Source organism: Fistularia commersonii, chromosome 24 (assembly GCF_037954325.1).
Source record: "Fistularia commersonii isolate RoL2024-O1a breed Wild chromosome 24, RoL_Fcom_v1.0, whole genome shotgun sequence".
In the NCBI taxonomy this organism is placed as follows: domain Eukaryota; kingdom Metazoa; phylum Chordata; class Actinopteri; order Syngnathiformes; family Fistulariidae; genus Fistularia; species Fistularia commersonii.
The window spans coordinates 6,078,845-6,098,928 of NC_141307.1; the positions used below are offsets into that span (position 1 = coordinate 6,078,845).

Below are 20,084 nucleotides of genomic sequence, written 5' to 3' on the forward strand. Positions count from 1 at the left end.
TATCTATCTATCTATCTATCTATCTATCTATGGCGCGGACGCGCACAGGCACGGCCCTCGGGAGCGCGCACAGGCATCCACCCACATCGCGCACTCCTCCACGCCAGTCCCCGCAGCGGAAGTGGGTCCATTTTACCCCTCCTCCTCTCCTCTCCTCCCCGCCTCCCCCTCTCTCTCCCTCCCCTCCCTCGGAGCTCCTCAGTCGGCCGAGAGTAGCAGCCCGAGGAGCCGGAGCTTAGAGCGCGACCCCCTCCCCCGCGTCCGCGAACGCCTCTTTCCACGGGAGGAACCGGGAACAGCGGCGACACCGAAACGGGTCGTCGGGGGTGATTTTTCTCCTCCCCCGCCCTCCAGCACCCCTCCTCCACCCTCCGCGTTGCGGGAGCTCGGTTCTCCCATGCTGCCGGAGGTGGAAGCCTCCGCATTCCTGCGCGCAGACACCGAAGCACCGAGCGGGGGAAGGAGAGCCCGAGGCGGCCTCCTCACAAGGTGGACCGCCGATAGAAGCCGCCTGTAAACGCCCCGTCCGCTGATTTTGTCTTTATTTTTATTTATTGTTTTAAAGGAGGACCTCGTTTAGTTTATTTGACCCGCGACGACGAGGAGCGTCGCTTGGATGAATAATTCACGGGCTCTCGGTCCGACTACCAAGCCGACGCTGGCCGCCCGTGACGCCGCCCGACGGCCCCCCTTGGCGGCACGGAGCTTCGAGAACACGCCGCTGCGCCGCTAGAACTTTATCCGCCGAGCCAGCTCCGGCCCGGGGGTGCTTTGAAGCGTGGACGTCCGTCGGTATGTTGCTCAGCCGGTGGGGGAGGAGAGCCGGAGCCCCCGCTGCCTAGCGACCGAACCAGCCTTTTCCACTTTTTCGGGTTCCCTTCCCGGCGCCAGCCGGATCCGCGGCCCGTTGCCCGGTCGAACCTCGTCGGCCGCATTTCCGCCGATGCCTCCGTCTTTCGACGCCTTACGCCGCCGCCGCCTGAGCGGACCAAGTGTTTTATCCGATACCTCAAGTCTTTAAAAAAACAGGCTACCTCCGAGTTTTTGCTTCAGATACAGGTTCTGTAATACAGACACGTTTTCACTGAACTGACTGAAATACCTCATGAATCTACCTCAAACGCCAGATTTCCTCCTCCACATCACAACCGGCAGATGTGTCCTCTGACGAATACCTCACTTGTAAACTGAGCCCGTGTTTCAGTAAAGCTGCTGATGGCTTCGTTTCCAGACTCGGACCTGCAGACGTGCCCGCTCTGCAAAGAGCTCTGCGGCTCCTCTGCCCCCATTTCCTCCAGCTCTTCCACCTCCTCGTCGTCCTCCCATACCTCCTCCTCCTCCAGCCAGACCACCAGGAGGCTCCACGTCCTCCCGTGCCTCCATGCCTTCTGCAGGCAGTGCCTGGAGGGCCAGCGGAGTCCTGGGGACCCGTTGAAGCTGCGCTGCCCGACGTGCGACCAGAAGGTGTCCATCTCAGAGGCCGGTGTGGACTCCCTACCTTCCTCCAACTTCCTTTTCAGCAACCTGTTGGACGTGGTGGTGAGCACCGAGGAGCAGATCCAAAACAAGAACGGCCACCATCACCACCACCATCACCTCCGGGGAGGTTTAGGCGGCGGCTCCTCTGGCTTCCATCACCCCCACGGAGGCCTCCTACACTCCCATCATCTTGGCCCTCAGTGCAGCTCCTGCGACGAGGAGAACCCGGCTACCTCCCACTGCCTCGACTGCCAGGAGTACCTGTGCGACAACTGCATGCGAGCGCACCAGCGGGTGAGGCTCACCAAGGACCACTTCATCGAGCGCCTGGGGGAGAGCCTCCACCTGGGCCGGGTCAACAGCATCGGCGGCCCGGGTCAGCCTGGGGGCCCCGTGTCCCTCGCCCAGTCCCTGCAGAACAACTTTGCACTGCTGTCCCTGTTCCAGGACCGCATGGGCTTCTGCCAACACCACGACAATGAGGTGAGGGGCCAGATAACAATCCTTAAACCTTATTTTTTATGACGCCTGCATCCAATCACACACACACACACACACACACACACACACACACACACACACACACACACACACACAAACGCACGCACTGCTAATGTAATAGTATTATGTGCCAAACCAGGGGCCATATGGCCTCAGGTTCAAAGGGAGCTCAGCGGCTCTTCACCTACTTCCACGGAGACAAACAAGCTCGTGTACTGGGCTGGATTTACACACACTGAAAACTTTGCATGCACGCATGGACTTACACACACACACACACACACACACACACACACACACACACACACACACACACACACACAAGAGCACATGCAGAGTCTGGCTAATCTGCACCACACCATCCATTCAGGGTGGAGGGAGGCCCCCGTAGTAACAGCGCACATGCCTCCGAGGCTGCCCCAAGTCCAAACTGTGGATTTTTAATGGAGATCTGACTTCTTTCCGCTAATGGGGAAGACAAGTTGAAACTCGAGGGTCGCTCTTCTCATTTCAGATCACGTGATTTGAGTAAACTGAACTGCAAAGGCTCGTCAGACAGGAAACCGGCTTAGTCATATGGTCAAGAAAGTATTACACATGGCTCGGGCAGGGGGCCTTGTAATGTAATTTCTCTTCAACTTCTGGGGAGGTCATTTATGCTCCTTCCGCCACTGGGAATGCTTCGCATCAATAATATAACCATCAACAGCAGGGGTTGACCACTTATCAGTGTTGACATTTTTAAAGAGGGAAAATAGTGCCAAACTTGTGGGGTTAGAGGACCAGGCTATAACATTTACATATACATTTTTTTCTTTTAAGAAAGATCGCTGATCATGGTAATTTTTTGTAACTTCTAATTCTATCTATAATCTATTCGTGTTTTTTTTACTTTTTGTGCAGCATCTAGAAAGGGAAGCCATTGGACACTTGGCTGTCCGTCACAGTGCTCTCCCAGAGTTGCAAATTCAAATGTGTCCTTTTCCCCTGGTTCTGAGTGCGATGTCCATATTCACATGCAAAATGAAATTTGGGTAGACAAGTGAAAAGTTGTTTGTGTATTTCACTCATTACCAAGTGACATGTTTGGGTCATTCATTCATTCTTCAAGACAAAGCTGTAGTTGCTCGCTTGATGTGAATAATGGTCAAACAGATGTTGGGCTCCCATTAGACAAACGTCTTACTTTATTCCGTGCAAACACACTGACAGACAGCACACTGTACAGGCGGTGAAGTGCTGTCAAGTACTCATAATGCAAAATGCTTCAATTATTGTTTAGTCGATCATGTTTGGTATGCATTTGAGAAGCATTTAAATGACGCTGTGTCAGTTTCAACAGCAGACACTGACCAATATTTGCGACAAGATGCTGTATCAGGTCTCAGTTTAGTGTCAAATAACTCACGTTTTGCATTTTAGTTGTAAGTGCATCACAGGTGAATCTTCGACATAGGACTTAAACACAATTCGATATCACATTGTTTCAATTCAAATATAAAACCCCCCCAGAAGCGGTGCATTTCAATGAAAAGCCGCAAGGGTCAAAAAATGAATCATCCCAGCACCTCCTAAAGCATCAAGCGCCTCGTCACCTAAGCCCAGTTCACGTCTCCAGTTGAGTTTTTCAGTGGCTTCCCTGCAACCTCACGCGCACACATGCACTATCGCTTACTCATACACGCGCACGCACACACAAACCAATTCCAGTAAGTAAGTGGGTTCAGTTTTCCAGTAAGAGCTTCCTTTCCCAGTAATGCCTCAGTCACTGGCTTGCTGCGAGCCCTAGGGGAGGGAATGACACAAGAGAAGGCCGGTCTTTCTTTACCTGAGAGGGCCACGCAAGCGAAGTTGTTGTGCGTAGAGTGACTCCATGTCCATCGTGCACGGAAGTGGACCCTCTCATCCCGGTTTGCTGCTGGACACGCCGGTCCATTCAGTATCATGTTTGATAATGGTGGAACTGTCTGTCCGCCACAGTACTCATGAATGTCATCATTTTCTGAAATGTTGAAATTAAGCATTACATTTTTACACAGACCGTCATCTTAAAATCTTTTTTGACAAGTCTTTCATAATTTATACTGCAGCATCCCTCTACTGGGCTAATTCACATTTTAGAAAGAGATGTAAATTTTGTCTCAAAAGTTTTCCTACAACATGGTGAATAAGTTGCTTAGGTATCAGTGACAATGCACCAAAAATGTTGCTTAAAAATTCATAACTGAAAGTGAGAAATTACCGAATAACATGTGTTTTTGTAACTTTTCCATCCCTACCAATTGATTTGCTTGCAGCTCTAGTTCAGGTTTCACAGTTTGTGTTGGAGCTGCTCTTTTGCTTAGAATAATGACATTTCCTGGCAGCGATATTGTCCCTGCCGTTTGCTTTGTCCCAGAAAGATGTGTGAATGCTTCGTGACATGTTACTATTTTGAAAGCTATTGTTCAACCCAAAGTCCAAGCCAGATATTTCTGTAGTTTTGTCTTGGTGACCGTTGGAGCTTCTTGGGCGTCGGGCATCAGATGTGTCGGTCAGTAATTACATATTGAAAAGAAACAGATTAATGCTGGCCTTTACGTTTACAAAGGGCGCGGTTCCAGGCGCTCCCAGGTGAGGCTAGTGGATGTGACACAACATGAAACTGCTTCGCAGGACATGATCTAGACCTCTCAATCTGCCCTGGGCGGGCGGGATAGTTATTTGCTGAAGGTTGTGTAAACAATATCAAATCCTGTAATGTATTCAACGGTGAAAATTGTGCTGCCTACTTCACTCTGTACTCTATATTCAGACGCGGATCATACAGGTTAGATGTCAGTGGATTTCCCACTAAGAGCTGAGAAGACTACTCATTCCATTTCAGTAATATGATGACTAATATGATTATTTTGTCATTTCGAATACTGCAACATCTCAACAGGAAGCATCTGCAAACTGAATGTACCAATCTTCTATCCAATTAATCATCAGTGTGATCAATAGATTACTTGATTACTGAAATGATAGATAGCTGCTGCCATATTCCTCCATATTATTTTCACTCTCTGAATTAACTGGATTGTATTTAAAAACAGTAAATTAAACTGGTAGCAAATCACATTTGAATATCAGCAAACTGGAAAGAATTCATTACATCTAAAAAAATGAATATTTTTGCGAATTGACATAATAAAAACAGTAGTCCAATAAATAAATACATAAAAATTTACATATAAAATAAACACATAATTGTAAAAAGCTGCAACACAAAGTGGAGGACCAGAAATCCCCAACTTGAGAAGCTAATATCAGTCTCTCTGGCTTTACAATGACAATGAGCGGTTTAACCGACAACAATTTAAACAATACATGTATTGTTTCAGTTCCATGTTTGTTCGCCTGTCACCGGCTTGTTTGTGTTCTGAATTTGGAGTACCGGAGCGCCAGAGCGGCGCTGAGTGCAGCTGTGGAGCCATGGTTTATTTGAGACTCCTGACAAGAAGACACAAGGCGCCGTGTTTGTCCGGTACGGTTGTCCTGTGTCCGACTGTGCGTGTCAGGACCCTGGCTCCAAAAAGAGGCCGCGGTATTGTGTAAATCGGGCCAGCCGTGCAATGTTCTCCTGGGAGCCGGTCCCCATCAAGGGTTATGTAATTTCATCAGGGAATTAATTTCCCAGTCTCCCTGCGGACGCTTGATGTTTCTTTATCACTGTCAGATGCTGAATTGGTTAAATGAAACCATTGCGTCCATCTGAACTATTTGTGTATAACTTTTAACATGATATTTAAATTGAAGTGGAAAGAAACAAAACAGCCAAATAGTATTTAAGCCATAATATCACAACCTCGATTTCAGTGTTATGTGCCTAAATGTACTGTTCGATTCCCAAGATAACCCTTTTTCTGTATTTTCACTGTATAATAATAATAATATGGTATTATTAAGTGTCTTAACTATCAATACCAATATATATTACCAGCAATACCTCTTTAAAATCGGACCATAAAACATGAATTGGGGAATTAGCATATAAACAGGCAGAAAATTAAGAAATTACACAAAAATGAATTACAAGATATCTTGAGGAGGTTTGTAAAGTTAAGACAGTAATTATGTGATATGTGAAAAGTCATACCAGCTATGGAGGTGTCTCATGCTGCTTCTGTGTAAACAGCAAAGATATTGAAACTGACATGACATTGAGAAAGAAATCGGAACGTTATGAGAAGCGTGGCAGAGTAAATCCAGTCACCACAAAAGAAGAGGCTGTTTCAAACAAGCCATGTGTTAAGATCCTTGTGTTCAATGTTTCAGTAGAAGTTCAGTAAGACTACTCAATGTTGTATCCAATTCAAGTAAACAACATCTTCACACATCTATTCTAAAATTAGATTCAGAATTGCTTGATATATAGATACAAACATCCCCCCCCGTAACGTATTCGATGCATAAACAACGATTGTCAGCAGGCTAAAGGTTTCAGTTGAAAGATATGACTCCTTGCCTTGTGAAGGCCGCACACTGATAAGAGTTTGAACACACTCTGCTGGATATATCTGCGCTCTTGAGAGCAACAAAGCACCGGCCGTTGCTCATCTGCAGCTCCCGAGTTCCTCGCCGTGTGTGAATCTCAAATGGAAAATGGGATTACATGAAAGCGGTGCCCTCGGCCGCTGTGATGTCGCCCTCCGGCGTACAGCTCCATCTGAGAAACGGCTAATGATATGATAATCCTACAAAATGTCACTCTGTCCCGTAGATTAAATGCTTGTCACCATGACAATGTGTGCCGGCTCTGCATCGCCCCTTGGCAACACACGGATAGTCTGTGTGGTCGGGCTGAGGGTTACTGTAGGCGCAGGCTGCACGGAAGGCGGTTGCCTGGAAATGAGCGTCAGAAGGGTACAGCACTGTGTGGATGAGGTGAAGTTGAACTAATCGGTTTGACGGTTCACTGATGCTCCTCTGTTTCCGCAGAGAGCATGGCTGTCTGACCTATGGTTGATGGAGGGACCTGGTTTGGTTGCAATGGATGGAATTTTAGCGGAATTTGTGATTAATTTAAGTTTAATTTTAAATCGGACTCCGATAGAACAGAGTATTTCCTGAAATGATCCCAAGTAACAATCCAACCCCCCCCCCCCATTGTTACAAAACAATGCTCATTGTCTTTTTATTTTTCTCTTTAAGGCGCACATTGAAAATTGCCTTGGATCTCACAGAGATCATAGTCTTGTTTAAAAAAATAAAACAAATTATGTTTGCAATTCTGCTCTTGTCAAATGGGTTTACTGCTTTTTACTCAAAATATGCTCACTGAAAGTAGTCAGTTGGCCACCTTAGAGCTGTCGAAACAGGACGTATGAACTCAGCCGGAATACTGCAGAGCCGCAAAACCTTAAAGACCCTAATCTTGCTTGGGTCTGCAAATTTGGTTAATGCTCCCATGTAATGCCTGTGTGCATTCATTGAGCTGAAGCAGTACTATCGCAAGCTGCGGGTCAAAAATGGAGTCACCAAACAGACCGCGGTGGTTTCAGGCCATCAAACAGGTCGTGGTGCGGGTCGTGTTTCGGCTTCGAGCAGGGAAAGCCCCATACAACAGGGGACTTCAATGTGATATTAATCGTAGTTTTTTTAAAAAATTGAATCGGGTATAAATGCACAAAGGTATATTGCCTGGCCGCGGCCCTTCGTTATCCCCTCGGCCATTGCAAAAATGCGGCGTGCTGGTGTGGTGATGGCCAGATTTATGCCCTCTCCGTTGAGCTCGCGAGCAAAGAATGTTTGCAAGGAAACCCAAGCCTACACAGACTCTGATACAAGGCCAGAGGAATTCCTGTAACTTGAGTTTATACCTCCTGGCTTCTCTTTCCCCCTTCTCTCTTACACTCACACACACACGCGCTCACACTGGTTGGAGAATTTGTCCGCTGGCTCCTGCCTTTCTCATCAGCGCCGTCTGCCTGCTCTGTGTCAGGACAATGGACATTATGGATGCAGAAAGTCCTCAACATGATTTAGCAGCTGGTGCCGTTGAGGGGCCAATGATTACGTTTCATCACCCCTGGAAGTATCTGTGCGAGTGTGTGGCAGCAGCGTTTGCTTTTCCAATAACATTTCCCATCTGCAGGTAGTTATCTTCTGAGGAGGACTTCAGCGTGTGTGCGCACGCGTGCGTACATGTGCGCCTGCACGGCCTGCAGAGCTGGATTATATGAAGTTGGGACTTGCAGGGTTTTAATGCGCAACATGTGCCCAGTAATTAGAGAGCGTTCCCTGTTTCCTGTGTCGTGAATGTGTTTCATGCCGGCGAAGGGCGAGAGCATACGTGTGTGTGTCCAAGCTTTGATGTCCAATTGAGGACTTTGGGCTATATAAATTTAATGGACAGAAAGGAAGGCATTTATCACATTTTCTTTGGCAACAGGGGTTTAAAAACCCATCGGAACGCTGGAAGCTGCCACTTCCTACCCAGTAGTTGGGCACAAATGGACTTTTAATTGGCCATTATTTGACCTCGCTCCGCAGGACTTTGCTGTTAACACATTTGACATAAAAGCTCTCGGCCCCGTACGGGGGACACTCCGCAGCTTCCCGCCATGATTTCCTCGCCCCCACGCTTTCTCAAATGTTCAACCGTGATACACAGGAGCAGTAGGAGTTCATTATTAGCTCTGCATTGCAGACAAGTGGCCAGTGCGACGGGGTAACGCGGAGGTTCAAGAGGATATCGGGTTATTTACAAGCTGTTTTTTTCAATGGAGAGATGTGTTGTGATAGCTGTGCAGGTGTAGAAATTCACATTTGGGATTCTCACGGCACAAGTAAACCAAACATGTGATATTTTTTTCATAAGCTTTTATTTGCAGCATCACCCAACTAAGCATTTGAATTCATCACTTTTATAAATGCAAAAACGTCTTGCGACAAATTTGTAAAAATACTGATACAATCTCTTGCTTAATGGTGGAGTAATAACATATAGTTTTTGTTTGAAATCTTGTTTCTTCAAACTTTCAGGATCCGGACATTTGTCAGATATTACTTGATAGGGATTCAGTAATTTTTTTCTGTCTTTTAGTCAAAAATTATACATTTTATTTTTTTACTTGGATATTTTTTGTGCGTTCTGCTAATTTATGGATGGCCTAAATAATCTGCAGCTTCGTCAAATATTGCAGCTTAAGCCTGAGCGTTGTTGGTATGTTTGTTGATCGCTAATGTTCTGCAGCGTTGCGTAAAGGAATCAAGAGTCAACCTCACCAAAGCTGCACGATTTAAGATTGAATAAAATTAAATTCTGAACTTTTCCAATCTTTTGTCAAGTCCCTCCCTGAGAAGTATCAATCTTGGCTGACTCCGCAGTGTGAAGCTGCATTTTAGACTTTTGTTCCTGTAAGTATGTGGGATGGCTGGACTAACCAGAACGCTTCTTGTGTGGGCCTGTGTACGCGCGTGTGCACGCAACAAACAGGCAGTGAACACGTGAATGTCGCTGCGGTGAAACAAAGAAGAAAGTGAATAGTAGTTTGTATTGAAAGAGTCCGTTGCGGGAGGCAGCGCTATCCTGGCGGACGGCCTAAACCATCCGCCATCTAGAATTGGAACCCCGAATAGCTGCTTTGTAACGCTTGGCTGTAACGGCCTCTCGTGTTTCCACTCCGTATTGTATATTCAGCGCCCCTCATGCCTTTATTTCCACCCCCCCACACACACACACATCTCATCCTTCCTTTCCTCTCCTCCCCCTTTACAGTATAAAGCACGCGACAGTCGGTCACATGCTCGCCGGCCAAGGAGGCCAGCTGACAGTGGTTTGTTTTCCTTCCTCGCTCCAAGGCCGCCGTCCAATCAGATGGCCGGTTCACGGCCGCCGCCCCCTCCCCTGCCCCGCCCCTCCTCCTCCTTGTCGTATCTGGCAGGGTTTCAAAACATCGACAGGCATGTCTGGATGCATGTTGTGTTGATGGCAACGCGCCAAGTGGGATTGCCACGGGAGGGTGGGGCGACGGAGGGAGGAAAATAGCAGCGCAGAAAGGAAAATCTGCGATGCACAGGGAGTCTGGAAAAAGTGAGAGAGGGCGTCCCGTCTGAATTCACCGCCTTTTGGCCCTGGCGTGCACAAGTTTATTGCCGCCGATTTCATTTGGGAGGCCCTGGTGCACGTGTGCATGTTGCGCACACGCTCTGAAGTACGATAAACATGGCATCGGGGTTCCCACAGTCACAAGACAATTCCCAGGAAGCATTCATAATGGTCTATTTATACTATTAGTAATTATAAATGCATTCATATCACAATGTGTTTTATACAAATACAGGACTGTCTCAGAAAATTAGAATATTGTGATGCAATGTGTAATGCAATTTAAAAAAAACAAAAATGACTTTTTCATGATATTCTAATATTTTGAGATAGGATTTTTGAGTTTTCTTAAGATGTAAGCCATAATCAGCAATATTAACATAAAAAATGCAATATTTCAGTTGATTTGTAATGAATCCAGAATGTATGACGTTTTTGTAATTGCATTAAAGAAGATAAAGAAATTTATCACAATATTCTAATTTTCTGTGACAGTCCTGTATATGTTTTGTTTAGCCTTTTTTTAAACAATCACATTGTAATGACTCTTTTTACCGCCTTTTATTTGAAGTTCACAAGACTGACATTGAAACAACTGGAAAATGCAATTAAGCCATGTGTAGTCTTTAAAAATTACACGAGCAGAAACACGTCAAATGTCGCAGGAATCGAGATGAGCAGAATTCTGTGTGTGTTTATCAAGAATGTCGGGAAAAGGCGTCATTAGAAGCTCACAGGTTAAGCCCATAACAACTCACTGAAGTAATTCCTGGCTGAAGTTCTGGTTTGTGACTAACGTGTCCGGTGTCTGATCCCAGGACACCCTCACGTTACCGGCTTTACTAACTTCATTAGATTTTTTTTTTTTTTCCCTCATTTTTGTCCACATGTCTTGTTTCTGGCACATATCTCTGTTAAACCCTGCTTAACTAAGGAAACAGATTTCAATTTTGCTCTGGGGTTCTAACACAAAAAAGAACAAACATAAAACTGAAGTTATACAGTGTAAAGAGCCAAGGGCCTAGACGTTGTAAATTAGCAAATACGCTAGAGTATGGGTCATGTCTGTGTGTTGACTTAGCAAAGACAAAACCAACACAGTAACACAAATGTGTAACAACTAGATAGTTGAGTGATTCAAACTAAACATACCTTGAACCAATTGGGTGTTACACTGAATGTATTCCAGACAGAAAATTCTAATATTTGGTTTCTGAATTTCTGCCTCCAGTTCATTCATAGTGGTGTTGACAGCCTAACGTCTATGTTTGCCTTGTAAACACCAAAATGTTAGGTGGGTTTCTGGGGGGGGGGGGTTGAATGAATGAATGAATGAATGAATGTATTATCAGGATATTATTGACTGTAGTGTTTGTCATAATTTGCTGATGAAGGCATTTCTTTTTTAAACTTGAACATTAGATGATGCACTTATTGTGTGCTTTTGTGTGTCAGCGGATGGTTCGTGAAGTCAGTTGACTGATTGTCCTGTTCTTTTTGGTCGAATGTGTTTGTCAAGAAACAGGATCTCAGTTTGACTGAAGGAAAGCTGTAGGAAAAAGAATCTGCAAAGTGTCCTTTCACATCTGAAGTACGTTAGTTGGCTGACCTAGATTTATGTCAAAGCAACACAGCATTTTTGTTTTAGGAATTCTGGTCATTTATTTCCTACAATAAATCCCCTACATTTCTGGTCCCGTGTCGAGTTTCAAGACCTTTTTTTTTTTTTTTCCTTTTTGAAGGACAGAAGCTACCCTGAAGGTCAGGTGAAGTAGGTTTTCTTTAGTGCAACCTTGTGTTTCCAACGCAAAAGGGAACAGAAAAACAGAAAAGCAACACGACATCCAGCATCTCACCGCGCATGAAGAAGCATCGGCCCTCTGACGAAAGCGCGCTTTTGCAGATCTCCGCGCTGCGCCTTTTTTCCTGGCACCACCGTGTGACATTACATGGCCTCCAGCCCCTCCCCCCCTCGCTTGCAAGCACGAAGGCAACGCATGCAGCACGGAGTGATATTACTGGCTGGTTGTGCTCGTGCCCTCTCCCCCAGTTCCCAGTGCCTGCAGGGAGGAAGGGGGGAGGGAGGAAAGGGGCCTGACCCTCTGTCGCGAGAGCCGCATCATGGGTGGAACCGCTCATTGCAGATCAAGGTGCACGATGAAAGCCTCGTGCAAGTTTGACAGGCTTCGTCTTAAGCATAAATGCAATTTGTCTATTGCGATACAAAAACCTGAAGCAAACACAAGATTACAAGTGATGCAAAAATGTCAAAGTTAAGGAATCTAATGAATCTTAAATCGGCATATTTCAATATTTCTATCAAATTTATCAGCATAACAACATCAAACATAAAAAGCATTAAGATAGAGCACAATAGCATCAATAAATAGGAGGGGCTTTCAAGAAATTTTTTTGAGATCGGCAAAGTCAGAAACTGTGACACTTCAGCGAAAGATATGAGAGTTAATGTGAAATCTATAAAAGCAACACTCTTTAGATTAAAAACAGTTATCTGTGAGCAGCTTGCATGATCAAATTCTCTAATTTTTAGGCATCTCATCACATGGTAATGATATAAAGTTATGTCTTTACCATTTCTGTGTGGAGCTTCCATTCAGACAAACTCCATCTGAGCATCAAGCTCTCAACAAATGGCCTAACACAACAGTAAAACCATTGTTTTTCCAAAGGACGCTTTTAGGACCCAAAACTTGCATTCTCTTTAGAAATACAGAAATGGAGCATGTTAATAGGAAACACCAGAATTATGTGGTACATTTACTCTGTAGACTTCAGATTCATTATGACGAGGAAATATCTTTGTATTGTGTGTTGATTATGCAGTACGCAATTTACTTGCTGTTACACAATAAATGCAGCACAGGGAAGTCTCCTTTCCAATGATAATGATTACACCCCTTTAATTACAAATCCGCAGTTCTTTAAATTTCTTTTTCAGTAATTGAGATGAGAGCGATTTACAGCCACTATCTTCTGAGGGGAAAAATCCACTGCTGTTGTTCGACTGTCACTTTTAACTGATTTTCTTAGATATAATTGAAAGCGCAGACGTAGAACCATGCTCTCGTTTCATCATATCTTCATTTGTCAAGCATGTCCTGTATTTGTCAGGTCATTTTTTGGTGGGATCTCAAGCAAGAAAAATAACAGTAATGGTTAATATACAAAAAAAGGACAAATGGAAAATTTTGGAGTATTTTTCTACATTCCCCTCAAGAAACAACCTTCAAATGTGAAGTTTTGTCACTAAATAAACAGGTTATGCATACATATTTTCTTTTCTCCCCCTGCCCCCTGTAAGGGCAACCCAAGGTGGTTTAAAAAAAAAAAAAGAAAAGAGGAAAACAAATAGTAGTAGTTTGTTTTGCCAACATGTGTGTCTGAGCGTGGATCCGTAATGGAGGAGTGTAATGGGCAGGGAGGACGAGTAACATCCGGTGCACTAATGAAATACAATAACTCACTTCCCCCCCAACCTGGTTGAGGCCTGCTGCTCCCAGCTTTATGGCTGAGGGTTGCATGTCCGGCAGTAAAAAAAAAAAAAGATGGTTTTAAGTTTGTGGTGTTCTGTTATCATTGCTTTTCCCAGTGGTCGCGTGCAAAAGCAGCATATTCTGTGTTTTTAAGCTTGTTTTTTTTTTCCCCCACCGCCAGGCGTGTCCTATCATGTGAGAGGGCGTCCTGAAATCGATCCGCCACGCTGCCGTTATTTCTGTCCGGGGCACATTTTACATTTAATGCTCCGGCTTGTACCTTTTTAATTAAAATGTATGGCAAATTTGAAGAGCGTTAATGGCAGTTTTTAGAGAGACTGATAAAGACAGGAGGAGGCAGGAACCTAAAAAGATCCTTCCATGAAGACCTATGGGACCTGCGCGGGTCAATATTATTGACCAGTGTTCAAGAGGCCCGTGTGTTATGTAATCTCCAACCTTGTGTGTGACAGACCGCTCTTCATCTCCTACTGATGATGCCGAATTCATTTAAAGCGAAAAGATCCAATGTTCCATTTCTGTTTACTTTTTCGCTCGCCTCGAGGTTCTGATCAAATCGCCCTGAACCCATCACCTTATGTTAAGGTGGTATTCATGTTAGGACTGGTTATGATTATTTGTTGATAGTCTTGTGAAATCATCAATGATTGGATCAACCTATCAAGTAACCTGACATTAATAAATGTTCCTGTTTCTCAGAGCCCTAGATGGCATCCTTAAAAAAAATGTTGTGTTCAATTGCTTGTGAGAGCAACATTAATAATCCAGAAAATAGCTATATTTTATGCTTGGATATAAGAATTTCCACACTTATCTCTTAATTGCGTACATTTATTGCACCCCCTACATACAAGATTTGCAATTTTATTTAAATGTTTCAGTTTCGTACCTGTGGTATTTCATCTTGCTCTAAACAGGAAGATGATAAATAGCTTTTTTTTTTACATTTTTTTTATATAGTCTGTTCTTTTCATCTTTATATCAAGCGCTCTCATGTCAGAGGTAAGAAGTGGTCAACATTGATCACAATCAGTCAGTTATGTAATGAGGTGTAATCTGCTTTTCACATCTGAACTCTTCTGCGCTATCTTAACTGCTGCTTGCTTTTAAATTGTAAGTTCCGGGTCAAATTCACATTTTGATTACTTTAAGATTTGTATTACTATTGCCAACACTAAATACATATTCAACGCAAGAAAAAAATAGCTTTTTTGGTGTGTGGTTGCCAACTTCAACACAGTTTGCCATGTCAGATTTAACAAGGCTATCATCTCTGTTTCTGGCAGGGACAGTTGGCTTCTATCTCAATTGTTCCTTTGGCAAATTTCCCCTCAAATTGGGCAACAAACTCTTTGAGAAGGGTTAATAAAGCAGAAAATGATAGTTGTTCTTTGGCAGGGAATCTTGTGATTTACAGCCCAAAATTACACACTCCAAATCGGTGAATAATCTGAATACTTAACTGTGGGTGTGTGTTTTAGGCATGTGGCAGATTTGTATGTCATAAAACTACTTCAACTTTTCCTTCCATTAGCTTAGCTTTCTGAAAGGGGAGATCATTCGGCCGGCAAACGAACGTGAATGCTAAAGTCGTCTTTTTCATGTCGGGAGTCATTAATCTGTCAGCGCGGAAAAATTATAGGCTAAATGAGCTCCTCCTCCTTTAATTGTGATAATTGTAAGCGCTTCATTTGATTATCGGCATGCTGCCGACTTCCACTCCTGTATATGGCCGACGTCGCCGTCCTCCCCGTGCCATCAATCCGCCCGTCCCCCGCTCCGACCGCCCCGACCTGGTGTCCGTCTCCGGCGGCCCCGCGGCCCTCCTCCACTCCGGCCCAGCTGCATTCCTTGCCTTTGTGTGTCCCGTCCCCTTGGAATTTGGGAGACGATGACGAGGGGGGGCTCAGAGCGGAGGAGGTGAGGGGAGAGGAGGGGCGAGGGTGAGGACTAGAGTGGTGGAAGGCAAGAAAAGGACAAGAAGAAAAGAGGCGCTTTAGAGAGGACAGAAAGGAGGAGGAAGTCAAATAAAGGGGGAGGTGTGTGTGTCTCATTAGATTATGCTGCTCCCTGGGGGGAATAGCCTTTATTGATGGATTGATTGCAGGCCCCTCCCCGTCCACTCAAGGCTTCTTCCATTGGAGGCCATTGATCCTCCGTCTCTCTGGGATATGATGGCTGGTGCATATTTAGTTAGCCTTCCATTACAACCAATCAGCATTCAGACAAGGGGCTTCATGCAAAGCCTAGGTGTTTGCAACAAAGGTTAAATGACATTCTCCTCTGGGACCAGGGGTCTTTTCTATCAAACCGTGATCAGCTGCTCGTGCCTCTTCGCACAAACAAGATACCGCCGAAGCAACACGACTTAGGCGTGAGGGTATTTAATGATGTACCAATTTCCTGTTTTTACCACATACATCCTGGGTGGAATCACTGTCTGCTGTTTTACATTTTAGCGTCCTTTGCAGCTTTCGATGATCACTGCCTTTTGTTTGGATTGAATGCCGTGGGGAAATCAGGAAAAAAACAGACGAGTGGAATTAATCCTTACTCAGTCATTGAATTGGATTGCGTTTCTGCTTGGTCGTTTTCCCAAACAAATGTAGACAACAAGATATCTATAGATAGATAGATAAGATTAATTAAGATAAACTCAATTGATCCCCAGAGGGGAAATATATATGTATGTGGGTGTTTACATATGTATAAGAAATAGCTCTAATTTCCCAAATAAATACAGTCAAATATTTTTATTTCCTTGTTTCCATGTGATATCCTTTGCATTACTTTCACGTAACCTCAGTACATGTTCAAACACCCAACTGGTTTCACAACCTTTATAAACTATTGACAGATATGTTTTCCATTGCATCCTCCACTTAAGCTGAATATTAACCGAGCTTCCGACAGACCCACAATAATGTTTATGATGGAAATCTTAAGGGGGGGAAACAAAACCCTTTGTTTCTCTAAGCCGTTGCTATGGGGACGATCGCAGAAGCGGCTAAATGTTTTGACCCTTGGAGAGGATGAACACATGCAGAAACTGGAACAGATTGAAGCCCCCTCACTAGTTTGATTTCAATAATTAACTGATGCAGGAGCGTGGAGTTGAAATCATTTCCTTTACCCCCCTCTCAGATGTTAAGTGTCCACAATGAGTATTGATCCAGTTCTGCTGGCCTTTAGTCCTTCTGTGCTTTGTAGGCCAAGTGTTTTGAAAGAGAAGATTTTATGGTCCAACATGCATTTAGATGACTTATTTATTATTCATGAGTTTTTCCTCATTAATTAGCTGTGCGTGTGTTTTGTATTGTGTGTTTGTGTAAAAGGCAGGATATACTCTGCAGCCGGTGCACATGTGGATCTGGTTTTACTGCCCTGCGCCGGGCATTTTAAAGGTAACCACATGGCGTCACGTGAGAGCTTGTTTGACCATCGGAGAGATGAGCCGATGTGTTTGCCTTCACCTTTAAAACAAAACAAAAGACATTCTAGGTGAATAGCTGTTGATTGGTGACGGCAGTTGGTTGTAGGCAGTGGCTATGTCCTGTCTCTGAATGTTGTAAAGAACTAACGCATGCTCAAACAGGAATGCGTCTTTTAGATCTTGTGTTAAACATTTATGATGTTTTTATTTTTACTGTCTTAGTGCAGCGCTGTTAAACCTGCTCTGTGTTTTTAAAATCTTTGAATTGGCTCCGGCACGCACAGGCTGCACTTCAGCTGAGATACACTAACATGAAAAGAAGGTTTTTCTTTAAATCCTGATGGTGTGTGTGCTCGTGTGTGTGTGTGCCTGTAAGCATGATATCCGGAGGTAGTGATGCAAAAAGTAATAAAATGGCTGTTTTTAAAATACATTAATACTGAATCACTGCGCATTTCTTTTCCATTTTAATTCCCCCTTTTTTTGATAAGCTGTATGCAAGCACTTTGTTGACAAATTATTTCCATGAAATGCAAAGATAAGTATTCCAGAAAACATTACACACCGCTTTTTAAATAAATGGCTGTAGTACATTGTGGCTAGTACTTCTGTCTCTCCTGAACGTGGCACTATTTGTAGGCGGCCATCTGCCAATGGGGCTGCTCACCTTCTACAGACTTGTTAACACATTCATGGGCATTTTCAGACACACACGCACGCCCATGTGTGCACGCACAAACACACACTTTGTAAAAAAACATAAATCAAGGTGGAAGAGACACTTGAGATTTATATATTATTCCTGCCATTCTCATTCCATTGTTTGGTGCTTCGAGGGCGCGGAGCATTTTTTTCAGCTCTGAGATTTGTGAAGATGTCAAACAGACTATTTGCTCACAATATGGACTGCGGTCTCGTGGTTTTCACACCTCATTATGTATTTGGGTCAGCAAGGAAAACAAATGACTACATCTGTCTCGTTTATTTTGGCTCGTGGACCTGTAGTACTGTATGAGTTTATTCACATGGGTTAGCCCTCCTTGTAAAATAAAAGCCACACAAAAACCAGCTTTCTAGCAGACCTGGCGTTGAAAAGCAAAACTGTTTATTACTGGGGGAAAAAAGAAATTTTAATGTGAAGCAGTCAAATCACATGTGCTCAGCTGCAAGACATGCGCCTCGTTCCAGTGTCAGTCTGAGAAACGTGGAGAAGAAAACAACTGTTCAGCTCCCTTTGGTCACACAGAGAGCGTCACAAGCAGATCTTAGTCTACATACACACTCAAATATATTGTTTTTATTGAGGGTTGGCTGTCATTACAGACTCAACATTGTTCAACTCAAAGTGCAACGCGGGCTTGGTTTTTTTTAATATTGAAAATATGTAGCCATAATTTAACAGTCTGCTTCCAGACCATTTCATCTCACTCTGGAATATTCACACCATCAATTATGAATTGGGATTCCTTCAAAGTCTTTTTAAAAAAATCCTCAATTACTTAAAATGTCAAGATTAATGAAAAGGTCTGATTTCTTTTCAATTTTTTTAAATTTTATTTTATTTTTTTCATATCACATTTTTTTTTCCTGTCCACATTTAACATTCTCAATGTGCAAATGATAATTTGCCCACTGTTTGTTCTCCAGGTTTTCCTGTTCTTCTGTGAAACCTGCTCAGTGCCGATCTGTAGGGAGTGCAGCATGGGCCGGCACATGGGCCACACCTTTGTTTACCTCCAGGACGCCGTTCAGGACTGCAGGTCCATCACCATCCAGCTGCTGGCCGACGCACAACAGGGCCGACAGGCCGTGCAGGTGAGATATAAAAAAGGGCGCGTTTCGGTTGGTGGTGTTAAGGCTCAGACAGAAAAGACCAGACAGATGTAACACTACGTGTTTTAAGTGAACCAATTCATGTATTTCTTGCCCTCCCAGTTGGAAAAGGTCACATTTTTAAGAGGTTTTCATTAGGAAAAGACACTGAATTAGACATTCTGGGTCCTAAAATGAAAATGAACTCAAATTTGTTTTGGTCACAGGCTTCATTTTCTAAGGTTGGCGGCCAAAGCCGCATATCTGAGGAGGTTTGGGTGTGTAATGCGAGTGTCAGTGCTGATACGAGATGGTTCCCCTTTAAAAGGGAATTTGACGTAAGAAAGTTTAACAAAAAAATGTAGAAGTCACCAGTAGGATGTGGAGATCTGAGACGTGCTGTGTAAATCTGTTGGTATAAATCTGTTGGTTGCCGTCTGTTGGTATAATTGTTGCTCGGTCATCCCAAGTAGACTGTAGCTGCGAAAGGACGCCTTTTCCTAGTCAGAGTGATTTAAGGCTTTATTTGACAAAGCCCGGCTCTTCGCCCATGTATAAGAAAAAGACAATCTTCTGGAAGGTCAAACCGCATAAATCCACTCATCCTTCTGCGCTGAAGCTCACGGAGGCATGCTGCCGCGCCTCTGCCTCAGCCATCGGCCATCGGCGCAGATTGAGCTGCTGATAGCGAACCAACTTGGATATTCCTGTGAGATTGACCAGTCCTGGTTTTTCTTTTTCTCTCCCCATTGCCTGGGGTTAGAGGTGTCCAGCTGGTCATGGGAGGGGGTGGGTCACATAGGGTGAGGTCCGGCGGGGGCAGGGATGAAGGTCAAAGGGGAGGTGAGCCTGAGAGGAGGACAGGGGGGAGGGGGGACGAGGTATTTAAAGGATTTCAGAGAAAGGACGCCTCCCTCTTTAAAAGTGGAACACTGTGCTCTCCCCTCTCGCCCTCTTTCTCTCATTCCTCTCCCCCTCACCGCCTTTCTTCATTGAGATTAGTAGAGTTAGTGGTGCACCCTTGCGAAAGCCCTGCAGATAGTTCAAATATCTTTTCATCTGAACTCGAGGCTCTAATTTTTATTTGTAAAACATCTTGCGTTCAAAACCGCCCTCCTGTCTACGCCCCCATTTCGTTATTTTGTGCCAACAATTGATCCGTAGATCAGACTGTAACCAACATAATGTGCTTAAGTGTGAAGACTCTAGAAGCTTCCGCATCCTTTTTTGTAAAATACGTCCAACAGGTTTACAGCCACTTGCATTTTTC

The 20,084-nt window shown here is 44.3% G+C and overlaps 1 protein-coding gene across 1 annotated transcript in view; it reads left to right on the forward strand.

The window, feature by feature from the left end:
• Positions 1–253: 253 nt before the first annotated feature.
• The window catches only part of trim71 (tripartite motif containing 71, E3 ubiquitin protein ligase), a 38,624-nt gene continuing 18,793 nt past the window's right edge, over positions 254–20,084 (forward strand). The window contains exons 1-2 of the mRNA XM_086171446.1: positions 254–1,962; positions 18,650–18,817. Coding sequence (XP_086027572.1) covers positions 1,216–1,962; positions 18,650–18,817 — 915 coding nt within the window. The 5' untranslated portion in view covers positions 254–1,215. The remainder of the gene's footprint in view (positions 1,963–18,649; positions 18,818–20,084) is intronic.